A 16,248-nucleotide genomic window follows, 5' to 3' on the forward strand; every position below is an offset into this window, starting at 1 on the left:
CATGATATATAGAGATAGATAGGTAGGTAGGTAGGTAGGTAGGTAGGTGTGGGTGGGTGGGTGGATGGATGGATGGATGAATAGACAGACAGACAGACCAGACAGACAGACAGACAGACAGACATAGATTATAGGTAAATGACAGATAAAAGAGAGATGAAATTCTCTTAATTGAATTCAATTACATCACATGCTAGAGATAAACTGGAATCTCTATTAAGTAACCAAACTACATCCATATATAACTGGCATTTTCAGAGCCCTACAATATCAGGTTTCCAGGGTGGGGCATGGGGCATTTGATTTAAAATGCTAAGATGGGAAGAGATGGAAGGAAGATGGTTGAACTTATACAATTGACACATAGACTTTTAAATCTTATGACTGATTTACTAGAGATTTTCTAATCACAGTATCTTGAGAAAGGCGTTTGCCTGTGGTTCTCCAATTCTAACCAAAAACAATAATTATAGCATTAACTGTCTTAGAAAGAGACATAGGAAGGTACCTGACTTCAAGCTCTCTACATCCCTGTTTGTAATTTGTAACTATAATTTGGCAAGTTCCTCCCTGAAAATATTGACATTATTTGTAGCAGTGGTCAGTTGCTACCAGTTCACCCCGGATTGGGCGAACTGGTGCTGCCGGTGGCAGGAGGCTCCACCCACATGCCCGGAAGTCTCTGCAGAAGCGCTGTGTGCACGTGTGCACATTCCCAATAGCTAACCACTAGTGAAGATTATTGAAACCCACTACTGATTTGTAGATACTATTTACCAAATAGATAAATAAGTACAATGGTACCTCTACCTACAAACGCCTATATTTATGACTTTTCTAAATAAGAACTGGGTGTTCAAGATTTTTTCCCCTCTTCTCAAGAACCATTTTCACTTACAAACCCGAGCCTCTGAAACTGAACCAGAGAAGGCAAGGAGAAGCCTCCGAGGTGCCTCTCTAGGAATCTCCTGAGAGGAAAGAGGACCTCCACCTTCCCTCCACCCAATCGCACACATTATTTGCTTTACATTGATTCCTATGGGAAAAAATGCCTCTTCTTACAAAATTTTCTACTTAAGAACCTGGTCACAGAACGAATTAAGTTCGTAAATAGAGGTACCACTGTACTTGGACTGGGAGCAGGGACATATCTTTTTACATCCTGAGCATTGCAGTTTTTATCTTCTGAGGAGAAACATCTGTGCCTGCAAATGTAATATACCGTAAGTCTCTCCCAACTCACAAGTAAATACTAGGCTCACTATAAAAAAACAGAATTTAACTTATTGTCTCCAAACCTCCAACACATACAATATGTCATAGAACTAGACAGGGTTTATCCCCTCGGAAGCAAGTCTGGGTCTGCAAATTTCACCCCCTTCTATTCGAAAATAAAAATTGATCACTCGTGTCTTTGTCATGTTAGTTATTCTATTTTTTAAATCATAAAATCAAACTTGGACTGGAGCTTGTGACCAGCGCATAAAGTTGGCTTCTTTCTCATCCTGTCCCACAAGAAGAGACGGAAGGAAAAGCCATCAGGTGACAGTTCACTTGAGACACGTGCTAATCCATAACATTATTTGTACTCTCACAGAAAAGGCTGAGATTCATAAATTTTATTTAGAAATTTTCTTTAACTGAGTTTTTTTTCTTTTTCACTCTGTTTTGGCATCCTCCACAGAGTTCTCCTGTTCAAAATTGGAATCACCTCTGCATCCAGATCTAGCAAGAACCAGGTGATCTGGTTCTTTAAGAGATGACTTGATCGAAGCGTATAAATCATGCATAGGATAGAAAAGGTGGATAGAGAAAAAGTCTTTTCTCTATCACACATTAATACGATGAGGGGGCACTCCCTAAAGCTCATAGGTAAGAAATAAAGGGAATATTTCTTCACCCAGAGGGTCATTGGTTTATGGATTCACTTCCAGAAGAGGTTGTGACAGCTGTCAGCCTTGATAGCTCCAAGGCAGGATTAGACAGATTCATGGATGCCAAGTGTATCAGTGGTTATTGAAATGGATGTTGAGGCAGGCAGGATTCCCTTGGGTACCATTTGTTGGGGGTCAAGGCAACGGGAGGGTTTTGTCTTCTCTTTCTGCTCAAGTGGGCCACTGGGTGACACAGAATGCTGGACCTGATGGGCTTTGGCCCGATTCAGCATGGCTCTTCTTATGTTCTTATCTACTGGTTCATTATGGAACGCTTGTTTTGGCTGGCACATAGGACTAAGAATTTCTAGTAGGTAATAAGTGACTACATTGCAAGAAAAAAGATTCAAATTTTGGCTCGTTTATATTAAACTGGGATAAGAAACAACTTCTCCTCAGCAAGGCCAACATACAGTAGACTACTTTTAAAAATATGGAGAAAGAAAATCAAAATCTAGTTTGAAAGTAGCTCAACTATTTAAGTGGCATTTTGATATTGATAGAGTTGCCCTATTATGAGCTCACTGTTATAGACACACAGTACAGTATTTTATTTTGAAATTCTCTGAGGCAAAACAGGGTGGGTTTTTTATTTGTTTGTTTTTTGTTTGTTTGCTTATTTGTTTGCTTATTTATATATATATATATATATATATATATATATATATATATAAGCAAACAAATAAGCAAACAAACAAAAAACAAACAAATAAAAACCCACCCTGTTTTGCCTCAGAGAATTGTAGATTGTTCTGAGTTCGGGTTTTGCCCTGTGTAATATTTTGCATGTTTATGCGACGTTTCGGTGAAATCACATCCACCATCATCAGGCTGAAGTTTCCAAGCTTCGTGCTGTTGTAAAATGGAATGTCTGCAACTGTCATTTCTTCCTAGTGTATAGTGTGGGGGTGGAGATTTGGTTTGAATGTAGCAAATAGATTGGGTGATTATGTTTCAGTGATCTGATTGGTTGGTGTAATCATAATTATTAGAAGGATTGACATGGTGATTTTATGAAGTGTTTTTTGTTTAAGGCTGGTTTCCAAATTTCAAAAGTCCAAATTCATAATTATTAGAAGGATTGAATGGTGATTTTTATGAAGTGTTTTTTTTGTTTAAGGCTGGTTTCCAAATTTCTGGTAGGCAGGACGTGTCATCTCTTTTATTCATGCAAAGGGGGCTCCTTTCAATTTCTATGGCTTCTAGAGAAATTCTTCTATATAAATTCTCTGTTTTGTGAAGTAATTTAGTTTTTTCAAAGTCAATTTTGTGCCCTGTTTTTTTAATGTGCTGGACAAGGGAGGAAGTCTTATCTTCTTTTTTAACTGCATTCACATGTTCTGCAAGGCGTGCACTTACTCTTCGGTTGGTTTGTCCAATGTATGTGGCTGCACATGTTTTGCAAGGGATTTCATAGATTCCTTGGTATTCCAATTGGATTTTATCTTTGGGGCTCCTTAGGATATTAGATATTTTTTGGTTGGTGCAAAATGAAGTTTTGATATTATGTTTGTGCAGGATTTTACTAATTTTGTCTGTGGTGCCCTTGATGTAAGGGAGGATGGTGGTACCATTGTCCTGTTTTTGATCTTGTTTTTTGGGGGGTGTCTCTTTTTTGATTAGATTTGTGATTGTTTTCTCTTCGAATCCATTAGAAATTAATACATCTTTGAGTTTGTTCAATTCAGTTTTTAAGTGCTCATGGTCAGCTAAGCGTTTGGTTCTGGTGATGAGGGTTTTGGCCACTGAGGTGATTTGTGCGGGGTGGTGGTGTGAGTGTGCATTTAGATAACGGTTGGTATGGGTTTTCTTTTGGTAGATAGTGTGTCCTAGGCTGCCATTGGGTTTTTTATAGACCAGTACATCTAGAAAGGGAATTTGATCATTGATTTCTGTTTCCATAGTAAACTGTATTTTGGGGTGTAAGCTGTTAAGATGTGTGAGGAAATTGTCTAGTTTTTCCTTACCATGTGGCCAAATTACAAAGGTATCATCAACATATCTCAGCCAAAGTTTAGGTTTGTATTTGGATTGCTCTAATGCATTATTTTTGAAATATTCCATATAGAGGTTGGCGATGACCGGTGAGAGAGGTGATCCCATGGGGGCTCCCTCTATCTGTTTATATCTTTGTTCATTATAGATGAAGTATGTATTGGTCAGGCAGTGGTTGGTAAGGTCTAGGATATATTTGGGGGGTTTGTGTTTGTCCTGGATAGCTGTCAAGGCTTCTTTAATAGGTATTTGTGTGAAAAGGGACACGACATCAAAACTCACAAGTAGGTCATCGGGTTGTAGGTTTTGTTTTTTGATTATTTGTATAAAGTGGAATGAATTTTGAACATATGAGGTAATAGTTTCTGTATATGGTTGAAGGTATTTGGCTAAAAATTTGGCAAGGTTTTGTAGAGGGGAGCCTATAGAACTGACTATTGGTCTGAGAGGTATTCCTTCCTTGTGTATTTTTGGAAGGCCATAGAGTTTTGGACATATGGAAGATTTTTCTCTGGGGATGATTTTTTGCTGGATTTCTTCGCTGATGGGAGAGGCCTTGATTTTGGATTTGGTAGTTTTTTCTAGGTAGGTGGTAGGATCTGTGCTTAGGAGTTTGTAGGCTGGGTTTTGTAGTAGAGTTGTCATTTTTTCTTTGTAGTCTGCTGTGTTCATCACTATTGTGGAGTTTCCTTTGTCGGCTGGGAGGATGGTTATATGATGGTCTTTCTTCAAATTGATAAGTGCATCTCTTTCCTCCTTTTGTATGTTGCTTTTAGGAGGTTTACTAGAGCAGAGAATATTAGTGACTTTAAGTCTGATTTTGTTGGCTGTATCTGGGTTTATTTTATTTAGATTTGTTTCAATTCCACATATGATGTTTTCAGTTGGGATGCGTTTTGGAGTTATTGCAAAATTGAATCCTTTTGAAAGAATATTGGTTTCTGTAGTGGTGAATATCCTGTCTGATATGTTATGTACTGTTTTGGTCATAAGTTGTTGTGGAGGGCTGGGTTTCTGCTGTATTTCTAGTTTTTGGAGTTTTTTATTATGTGTGTCTGTCTTATATTGGGTTTCTGTTTCTGCTCTCCAGATTGATATTTGTTTGAATTTATCCCAGAGTATAGGGTGTAATTGGTTGCTGATTTTAAGGTGAAGAGAGAGTAGACTTTTGTTGATTTCATCAAGTATGAATCTTTTTTTGTGGAGTTCATTTCTGATTAGGGCTAATTCAGTTCTTTTTAGGATCCTCTCAATGGTTGGGGTTTTTGGGTGGAATTTTAGTTGGAAGTATTTGGGAATTATTCTTTTGTCCCTGCAGTTGCGTAGGAATGTGAGATCACATAAGATGGAGGCTTTTCTGACTTCAACTTTTTCATAGGTCCTAGTCAGTAGGAAAGTGTCCTCCCCGTAGAGGTAAGATATTTGTTTTCGTAAATTTTCACGGGTATATGTATGTAGATTGTTCTGAGTTCGGGTTTTGCCCTGTGTAATATTTTGCATGTTTATGCGACGTTTCGGTGAAATCACATCCACCATCATCAGGCTGAAGTTTCCAAGCTTCGTGCTGTTGTAAAATGGAATGTCTGCAACTGTAATTTCTTCCTAGTGTATAGTGTGGGGGTGGAGATTTGGTTTGAATGTAGCAAATAGATTGGGTGATTATGTTTCAGTGATCTGATTGGTTGGTGTAATCATAATTATTAGAAGGATTGACATGGTGATTTTATGAAGTGTTTTTTGTTTAAGGCTGGTTTCCAAATTTCAAAAGTCCAAATTCATAATTATTAGAAGGATTGAATGGTGATTTTTATGAAGTGTTTTTTTTGTTTAAGGCTGGTTTCCAAATTTCTGGTAGGCGGGACGTGTCATCTCTTTTATTCATGCAAAGGGGGCTCCTTTCAATTTCTATGGCTTCTAGAGAAATTCTTCTATATAAATTCTCTGTTTTGTGAAGTAATTTAGTTTTTTCAAAGTCAATGTTGTGCCCTGTTTTTTTAATGTGCTGGACAAGGGAGGAAGTCTTATCTTCTTTTTTAACTGCATTCACATGTTCTGCAAGGCGTGCACTTACTCTTCGGCTGGTTTGTCCAATGTATGTGGCTGCACATGTTTTGCAAGGGATTTCATAGATTCCTTGGTATTCCAATTGGATTTTATCTTTGGGGCTCCTTAGGATATTAGATTTTTTTGGTTGGTGCAAAATGAAGTTTTGATATTATGTTTGTGCAGGATTTTACTAATTTTGTCTGTGGTGCCCTTGATGTAAGGGAGGATGGTGGTACCATTGTCCTGTTCTTGATCTTGTTTTTTGGGGGGGGTCTCTTTTTTGATTAGATTTGTGATTGTTTTCTATTCGAATCCATTAGAAATTAATACATCTTTGAGTTTGTTCAATTCAGTTTTTAAGTACTCATGCTCAGCTAAGCGTTTGGTTCTGGTGATGAGAGTTTTGGCCACTGAGGTGATTTGTGCGGGGTGGTGGTGTGAGTGTGCATTTAGATAATGGTTGGTATGGGTTTTCTTTTGGTAGATAGTGTGTCCTAGGCTGCCATTGGGTTTTTTATAGACCAGTACATCTAGAAAGGGAATTTGATCATTGATTTCTGTTTCCATAGTAAACTGTATTTTGGGGTGTAGGCTGTTAAGATGTGTGAGGAAATTGTCTAGTTTTTCCTTACCATGTGGCCAAATTACAAAGGTATCATCAACATATCTCAGCCAAAGTTTAGGTTTGTATTTGGATTGCTCTAATGCATTATTTTCGACTTTTGAAATTTGGAAACCAGCCTTAAACAAAAAACACTTCATAAATTCACCATGTCAATCCTTCTAATAATTATGATTACACCAACCAATCAGATCACTGAAACATAATCTCCCAATCTATTTGCTACATTCAAACCAAATCTCCACCCCCACACTATACACTAGGAAGAAATGACAGTTGCAGACATTCCATTTTACAACAGCACGAAGCTTGGAAACTTCAGCCTGATGATGGTGGATGTGATTTCACCGAAACGTCGCATAAACATGCAAAATATTACACAGGGCAAAACCCGAACTCAGAACAATCTACATACATATACCCGTGAAAATTTACAAAAACAAATATATATATATATATATATATATATATGGTTTTCGTAAATTTTCACGGGTATATGTATGTAGATTGTTCTGAGTTCGGGTTTTGCCCTGTGTGATATTTTGCATGTCTATGCGACGTTTCGGTGAATTCACCATGATGATGGTGAATGTGATTTCACCGAAACGTCGCATAGACATGCAAAATATTACACAGGGCAAAACCCGAACTCAGAACAATCTACATATATATATATATATATTTAGATATTTATTTATTTATTATTTCTGTGCCGCCCGCTCAGACACTATAATTTTCCGCCCCCCCCCCCCCAAAAAAAATTTAGAGGGAACACTGGACTTCGCCACAATAAATTGGCAATAGATGCCTATAGGAGAGTATCCCCCTGTCAAGCAGGATGCCTAGTTTCTGTATTCAATCGGCAGGATGTCTAGTAAGGTCTGAGCAGTGGTGAAATCCATTTTTTTTTTACTACCGGTTCTGTGAGTGTGGCTTGGTGGGTGTTGTGGTTCAGCCTGAGGCTGCTCAGGGACCAGCTGCGTCTCTGCTGGCTCCATGCCCGGAGGAGGATGACAGCGAAGAGGAGGGGGCTGAGCAGTCGGACGGGGGAGAGGACAATCAGGAATGGGCCGAGGAAGAACAGCATGAGAGCCCCGGGGGGGGGCCTCTCCCCAGCCAGTAGCTTGGAGTCATTAGGTGATGAAGCACACGCCGTCATTGACATGCAACAGAGACGTTCAGATCAAAGGAAGGAGCAATTAAAGAAATATTACCAGCATTGAATTAGGAACAGCAGGGCTTGGGTGTGGTCCTCATTAGCAGGGAAGGGTTTAAAAGGCAGGCAAGCTCTTGAAGCCATGTGGAGTGTTATCAGTTGGAGTTGTGGTGACCTGCTTTGATTCTCGGCGTCTCTGTTCTTGGCTTGTGGCCCAGCAGTCTGGAAGACTCATGGGAGGTGTATGTCTACTATCTACAGCCTCGTCTTGGCAGCAAGAATCCTGTATTGCTGCATGGACTATTGCCTTTGTGTATATATTTGAAGTTCCAGCATTTTCCTGTTTGTAAGGACATTTTCTGTTAACTGTGTTTTTCCTGAATTTTATAAACTGTGTTTGCCTTTTACCGGTGTGTCTGGCTTATCTTTTTGGGTTGGTCATAGCTCCCGGAGTGACCCAGACAGAACAGTGGGCATGGTGTGGTTTGGTGGGCATGGCTTAGAGCACTGTTTCCCAACCTTAGCAAGTTGAAGATATTTGGACTTCAACTCCCAGAATTCCCCAGCCAGCGAACGCTTCAAGTTGTCAAGGTTGGGAAACACTGGCTTAAAGGATGTGGCAGGGGAAGGATGCTGCAAAACTCCCAATCCCTCCCCATTCCAGGGCCAGCCAGAGGTGATATTTGCCGGTTCTCCAAACTACTCAAAATTTCCACTACCGGTTCTCCTGCTGGATTTCACCCCTGGGTCTAAGGCAGACACATGGCGGGTTGGTGATATAGGAACAAAGTGAAGTAGGCAAAGCAGCTTGAGATCCCAATTTAGCTGTAGCCCAAGCACCCTGAGCATTCAAAGTCCTGAAGCCTGTTGAATGTCCTTTGCTCCTCAGAATCTTTTGTGTTTTGTGCAACATCGTGTGTATTGCAGAATGTAGTGCGTACTCACTGCACAGCCTTATTCTAATGATAGAATGATTCTGAAGGGACGTTGGGAGTTGTTGACTCATAGACACATAGAAGATTGATGGCAGAAAAAGGCCTCATGGTCCATCTAGTCTGCCCTTATACTATTTCCTGTATTTTATCTTAGAATGGATATGTTTATCCCAGGCATGTTTTAATTTAGTTACTGTGGATTTATCAACAACGTCTGCTAGAAGTTTGTTCCAAGCATCTACTACTCTTTCAGTAAAATAATATTTTCTCACATTGCTTCTGATCTTTTCCCCAGCTAACCTCAGATTGTGTCCCCTTGTTCTTGTGTTCACCTTCCTATTAAAAATACTTCCCTCCTGAACCTTATTTAACCCTATAATAATAATAATAATAATAATAATAATAATAATAATAATAATAAGCCGGGGTGGCGCAGCAGGTAGAGTGCTGAAGCCACTGAAGCTGACTATAGATCTGAAGGTCAGCGGTTCAAATCTCATCACCAGCTCAAGGTTGACTCAGCCTTCCATCCTTCCGAGGTGGGTAAAATGAGGACCCAGATTGTGGGGGCAATAGCCTAGCTCTGTTAAAATGTGCTATTACTAACATGATGTAAGCCGCCCTGAGTCTAAGGAGAAGGGTGGCATAAAAATTGAATAAATAAATAAATAATAATAATTTATTAGATTTGTATGCCGCCCCTTTCCGAGGACTCGGGACGGTTCACAACAACAATAACAATACTGTATAGCACAAATCTAATAGTTAAAACTAAAATTAAAGTCCCACTATCATTAAAAAACAATCAATACTACACAACCATACCATACTCAAATCTTACTAGTCAGAAGGAGGCGCAATTAGTCTCCCCATGCCTGGCGACATAAATGGGTCTTCAGAGTCTTGCGGAAGGCAAGGACGGTGGGAGCAGTTCGAATCTCCGGGGGGGGGGGGGGGAAGATTTCGATCATGTCCCCACTTTCCCTTCTTTCCTCCAGACAATACAGATTGAGTTCATTAAGTCTTTCCTGATAAGTTTTATGCTGTTAAGACCTTCTACCATTTTTGTAGCCCGTCTTTGGACCCGTTCAATTTGATCAATATCTTTTTGTAGGTGAGGTCTCCAGAACTGAACACCGTACTCCAAATGTGTTCTCACCAGTGCTCTATACAGTGGGATCACAATCTCCCTCTGCACAATCTCCCTCTGACTCAGCCTCACACAGGATGAAACTATAGCCCATTTGACAGATGGATAGCCCCCCATTAGCCTTTGCTTAAATATCGCTAAGAAGGACCTGAAACACCAAATGAAACCTGCTATAAGTTTCACACTTTCCGTTTGAATATTGTTGTTTCGTAATTTGGCTACAGCCTGACACAGGGAGATGCCCGTTCTAATCCACACTCAGGCCTGAAGCTCATTCAGCAAACTCGACTTGCCATTATCTTAACTGATGTGGAGAAACGGAGGAGAGCAAGAAAAACAGCACTAGCGAAGGGGAGAAAATCAGAAAGAAAAGAAACTTCTATCCCTGGAAGTTTTTAAGAAGAGCTTGGACCACCCATTTGTCTGAAGTGGCGTAGGGCAGTGATGGCGAACCTATGGCACAGGTGCCATATCTGAGGGCACGTGAGGCATTGTCCTATGTCAGCTCCAGCGCACATTTGAACATGGTCAAATGGTCGGACTTCTTTTCGGCCGTTTTCGCTCTCCCCAGGCTTCAGTGAAAGCCTCCTGAAGCCTGGGGCGGTTGAAAAACAGCCCAGCGGGCCTACCTGGGAAGGGTCCAGAGGCTTCAGTGAGGCCTATGCACATGCACAGGGGGGAGGGGGGCAGCACGAAGGTTGTGTACATGCATTGCACTATGGTTGTGGACACACAGAAACATGTACGCTATTGTGTGCATGCACACCTTTTTGGCACCTGAGCCAAACAAAGGTTAGCCCTCACTGGAGTAGGGTTTCTTTTCCTGCTTGGGCATGAGGTTGGATGATGATGATAATAATAATAATAATAATAATAATAATAATAATAATAATAATAACAACAACAACAACAACAACAACAACAACAACAACAACAGAGTTGGAAGGGACCTTGAACGTCTTCTAGTCCAACCCCTCGCTTAGGAAGGAAACCCTACACTACTTCAGACAAATGGTTATCCAACATCGGCTTAAAAACTTCCAGTGTTGGGGCATTCAAAACTTCTGGAGGCAAGCTGTTCCACTGATTAATTGTTCTATCAGGAAATTTCTCCTTAGTTCTAGGTTACTTTTCTCCTTGTTTAGTTTCCACCTTTTGCTTCCTGTTCTACCCTCAGGTGCTTTGGAGAATAGGTTGACTCCTTCTTCCTTGTGGCAACCCCTGAGATACTGGAAGACTGCTATCATGTCTCCCCTGGTCCTTCTTTTCTTCAAACTAGCCATGCTCAATTCCTGCAATTGTTCATGTTTTAGCCTCCAGTCCCCTAATAATCTTTGTCGCTCTTCTCTGCACTTTTTCTAGAGTCCCAACATCCTTCTTGCATCGTGGCGGCCAAAACTGAATGCAGTATTCCAAGTGTGGCCTTACCAAGGCCTTATAAAGGACTAGAAGACCTACAATGGCCCCTTCCAACTCTGTCCCTCTGTTAAATACCCAAGTGTAAGTCAAGTGGTGCTTAGGATCTGAATAATCAAGTGATGTGTTTGTTACATATGCCACCACATTTCTTGACCTTTGGTGTTCCCATTAGGGCAGGAGTGGGCAAAGTTGGCTCTTTTATGACATGTGGACTTCCCAGAATTCCTGAGCTAGCATGATTGGCTCAGGAATTCTGAGAATTGAAGTCCACAAGTCATAGAAGAGCCAACTTTGCCTACCCCTGTACTAGGGCTCCGGCCACCAGCACCAGGATTAACTCACCTGGCCCCTGGCGGGCAGCGGCTGGACGCTGAAGAAGAGGCTGAGCGGGAGGGTGGCCAGAGCAGCCAAGGCCCAGATGGACAGCAGGCAGGCGGCCACCAGCCGTCCCTTCCAAGGCTTGGAGGGCTTGAGCCGGACGATGCTGACCACCCGCTCCAGGCTGACGGCGGCCAGGGAGAGGATGGTGACGCTGCCGCTCAGGCTCATCAGGTAGAAGAGCAGGTGGCAGACGGCCTCGCCCAGCGTCCAGCTCTCAGTCCAGCGCACCACCGCGATGACCGGCATGGCGCTGATGAAGAGCAGGTCGGCACAGAAGAGGTTGAGCACCAGGCAGCTGGCGGCGCCCGGACGGCCTTTGCGGCGCAGCACCAGCCGGATGGCGCCCGCGTTGGCCACCAGAGCCAGGCAGAAGATCGACGCCAGCACCACCGTCTCCACGACGCTCAGGCCCAGGCGGACGGCCGCGTCCTTGAAGTCCGAAAAAAAGGGGAAGAAGAGCGTGTCGTTCCCGCCAGTCCCGGCTCCTGGCATGGAGAGGCGAGCGCCCGGGGCATGAGGGAGACGAGCCGGGCAGAAGGGCAGCAGGCTTCGGTCCAGTCCTGAGTAGCCCCGCACCCGAGCCGGACAGGGACCCCCACACGCCCACCCCACCACCCGCGGTCGGCCGCCTTCTTCCTCGCTCCCTCGCGAGTTTCGGGCTGGACTGAAACACCTGAGAGGTTGGCTTGAGGCTGAGGCGACGAGGAAGTGGCGGGAGGCGGAGGAGACCTGCCAGCCCCGTCCCGCCGCAGGGAGGGGAAGCGAGGACTTTACGATGAGTTAGTAAGACGCGCGGAGGAGCCAGCATCGCTGACCCCCGTGTGCCCTTCGCGAGGTCTGGCAGGCCCTCCTCCTCCTCCCTCCGATGGGACGTAGAAACAGGCCGTCGAGGGGGGGGGGGGGGAAAGCGGGAAGCGAAAATGCGTCCCAGAAGCCGTTAGTTCCCAATCTCCAACCCGCTGCTCTCAAGCGAAAGGGGACGCGAGCGGAGCTGTTTGAGGAACTAGTAAGGGGTCTGCTTGCTCACCTAGAGAGAGGGAGAGAGAGAGAAAGGAAGGAAGGAAGGAGGGGAGTTTGTTTTATAATGCTTGGTAGGAGAAGGAGAGCACCTGCTGTGGGACCAAGTGGGATTTCAGGTCTATGAAGTGACAGACACACACACCCCAAAAAATTTTAGAAGAGTGGACTCAAGTGGCATCTCTCTCTCTCTCTCTCTCTCTCTCTCTCTCTCTCTCTCTCTCTCTCTCTCTCTCTCTCTCTCTAGGTCGCCCAGAAATTAATGCACCACATTTTTTTCCTTCAACAATTATTTATTGAACACAATGAAACTTACACGCAAGAAAGAATGATATTTCTTCCCCACTCCCTATTTTTCCATGTAATCTTCATCCCGTTCTATGGCCTTTCTCCAGCGAGACACAAGAGCATGTATGCCCTGTGGGTATCACTCCTTGTTCTGGCCAGTTCTGGAAGTCTTCTAGTCCAACACCCTGCTTAGGCAAGAAACCCTACACTAGCCGCCCTGAGTCTTCCGAGAGAGGCGGCATACAAATCTAAATAATAATAATGATAATGATAATGATAATAATAATAATAATAATACTTCAGGCAAATAGTTATCCAACAACATTTTTAAAATTCCAGTGTTACAGCATTCACAACTTCTGGAGGCAAGCTGTTCCACTGAATAACTGTTCTGTCAGGGAATTTCTCCTTAGTTCTAAATTGCTTCTCTCCTTGATTAATTTCCACCCATTGCTTCTTGTCCTACCTTCAGATGCTTTGGAGAATAGGTTGACTCCTTCTTCTTTGTGGCAACCCCTGAGATATTGGAACACTGCTATCATGTCTCCCCTGGTCCTTCTATTCATTAAACTAGCCATGCCCAGTTCTTGCAACTGTTCTTCATATGTTTTAGCCTCCAGCCCCCTAATCCTCTTTGTTGCTCTTCCCTGCCAGATGTGGAGCTTGTTTGTTTTTGCTGCAGAAGAGGAGGGCGCTGCTTTTCTGAATGCAGGAGGAGGAGGGTCCCTTCAGGAATCTGTGAGTTTCCTTTGAAGAGGCCCCTGGACACTGCCCACCAAGATTACAGCTCTCTCTCTAATTACTTCATTGAATCAATTGCCTATTACAGTGGTGGTGAACCTTTTTTTTCCTCGGGTGCCAAAAGAGTAAGCGTGCACACTATTGTGCATGCACAAGTGACACACCCATGATTCAATGCCCTATCCCCCAGAGGCTCACTGGAGGCTGGAAAGCCAACTTCTGGTGGGCCCAGTAGGCTCATGTTTTGCCCTCCCCAGGCTCCAAATGCTTCCCTGGAGCTAGGGGAGAGTAAAATCACCCACCCCCATCCCCCTGGAGGCTCTCTGGAAACCAAAAATACCCTCCCAGAGCCTCTTTGCGAGCCAAAAATCAGCTGGCCGGCACATACATGCACGTTGGAGCTGAGCTAGGGCAACAGCTCACGTGCCAGCAGATATGGCTCCGCGTGCCACCTGTGACACCTGTGCCATAGGTTCGCCATCACTGGCCTATTACATCCCACCACTTAATTGGTTCCTGCTGCCATGCATTACACTGACTCCCCATGCCTTTCCATTCACAATTGAAATCATGTCAAACTGCCTTCGGAAATCATCCTATTTGGTGTCTGGACAGCCATACTGGAAATTAATTAGACTTGCAGTGTTTCCCAACCTTGGCAGCTTGAAGATATTTGGACTTCAATTCCCAGAAGTCCCCAGCCAGCGAATTCTGAGAGTTGAAGTCCAAATATCTTCAAGTTGCCAAGGTTGGGAAACATTGAATTAGAGGACATGTTTGATCCCATTTATCTATTAAAATGTATAGCATGTTCTCCATTGATCCTACAATTGCCATCTTCCTTTGATCCCCATGATGGGAGAGCGGTTCTCACCGGACAGCCATGCCTTTCTCTTATATTTTGAGCACCTCCAAGTAAAATTCAAGTTTCGTGTTTAGGAAAAATGTCAGGTCTGCACAGTCTTTCAGATGACTTTCCAGCATGTGATAAATTGCTTGTTTTAAAATCCCAATTAACAGAAACAGTCTAGGGCTTTGGTTCCCAATGTGGGGCTCATGCCCCATGGGGGGGGGCATTTGTTAATGGGGGCAATTGGAACCTTGTTTAAACCAGGTTAATGGCCTTTTAGGCTTCCTCTGTTTGAGTTAGGAGTTCACCTTTTGAACAATAAGAATTATATGTCACTGGGGGGGGGGGCATCAGGATTTTAGAGATGCTTATGTGGGGCATGGCCAAAAAAAGGTTGGGAATCCCCAGTCTAGGGTGTAAAGTAGCACTGAAAGGGTTATATTACAATCGCCTACTTGCAATTCAATACGCCTTGCTTTGTTGACCTGAGGTTGCCTAGGATGAAAAGCCTGATTCATTATTGAACCTCGCAATATTTACTTTGCAGAATGTTTTAGTATAAACCTATGCTTCCCAACTTTGACAATTTTAAGGCCTGTGGAGTTCAACTCTCACAATTCCCAGCATGGCTGGCTGGGGAATTCTGGAAGTTGAAATCCATAGGTCTTAAAGTTGCCCTGGTTAAGAAACACAGATCTAAACTATCACCTCATTTAAGAGTGACCTGGGAAAGAATTTGAAGTTACATGACATGACCTCAATTAATTCTGAATACTGCTCCATCAAGCTTTTCAGCAATCATTTAAATCTTAGTGCAATTCAGATGTTCTTCTAGGCCCATGATGGTGAACCTATGACACAGGTGCCACAGGTGGAACACAGAGCCATATCTGCTGGCACATGAGCCGTTGTCCTAGTTCAGCTCCAACGTACATGTGTGTGCCGGCCAGCTGCTTTTTAGCTCACACGGAGGCTCTGGGAGGGGTTTTTTGGCTTCCAGAGAGTCTCCGGGAGGTGGGGGAGGGCATTTTTACCCTCCCCCGGCTTTACGGAAGCCTTTGGAGCCTGGGGCAGGCGAATCACAAGCCTACTGGGCCCACCAAAAGTTGGGAAACAGGCTATTTCTGACCTCCAGGGGGGCCTCCAAGGGGCCAGGCATTGAATTGTGAGTGTGGACACTTGCACATGCACAATAGGTTCGCCATCACTGTTCTAGGCCATTTAGAATGTTGAAATGAGTTTGAGTCGCTAAAAATCATTGAATGTTCTATGTTCATGAAAACTAGTAGAGTTTAAAAGGCAAACAAGGGATTTTTCTTACATGTTGTCACAGAAATTGTTGCATGATTGTCAACGTCACAAAATGTTTTTCTCTTATATTAGAGGGCCGTTTATCATACCTAGTATCATTTACAAGAAAGAATAAATTAGAGAAATAGTAATTAGTTTCTATATCCTAAGGAGTTACTATGTTCTGTCATTGGAGATTGGAATTGCATTTTTATTGAACCCAACCCTGGGTGATTAAACTTCCATTCTGTGTGCATTTATCGTAATGGATTGACATAATATTCACCATCTAAACAGGTGTACTGTATTGTACCATTTAATGTTTGCAAAGAGACTGAGTTTGTGGTGTTGATTTTTAGTCACCGGCTAAGAGCTTACTCAGAAAGTCACAAAGATTAAAAGTTTAGTTTCAAGAAAGAGGAAA

At 43.0% G+C, this 16,248-nt stretch overlaps 1 protein-coding gene across 1 annotated transcript in view; it reads right to left on the reverse strand.

Moving 5' to 3' along the window:
- The window catches only part of FFAR4 (free fatty acid receptor 4), a 23,082-nt gene extending 10,477 nt beyond the window's left edge, over positions 1–12,605 (reverse strand). The window contains exon 1 of the mRNA XM_070752371.1: positions 11,600–12,605. Within this exon, the coding sequence (XP_070608472.1) occupies positions 11,600–12,130 (531 nt within the window). The 5' untranslated portion in view covers positions 12,131–12,605. The remainder of the gene's footprint in view (positions 1–11,599) is intronic.
- Positions 12,606–16,248: the final 3,643 nt, after the last annotated feature.

This window comes from Erythrolamprus reginae, chromosome 5, assembly GCF_031021105.1.
Source record: "Erythrolamprus reginae isolate rEryReg1 chromosome 5, rEryReg1.hap1, whole genome shotgun sequence".
In the NCBI taxonomy this organism is placed as follows: Eukaryota; Metazoa; Chordata; class Lepidosauria; order Squamata; family Dipsadidae; genus Erythrolamprus; species Erythrolamprus reginae.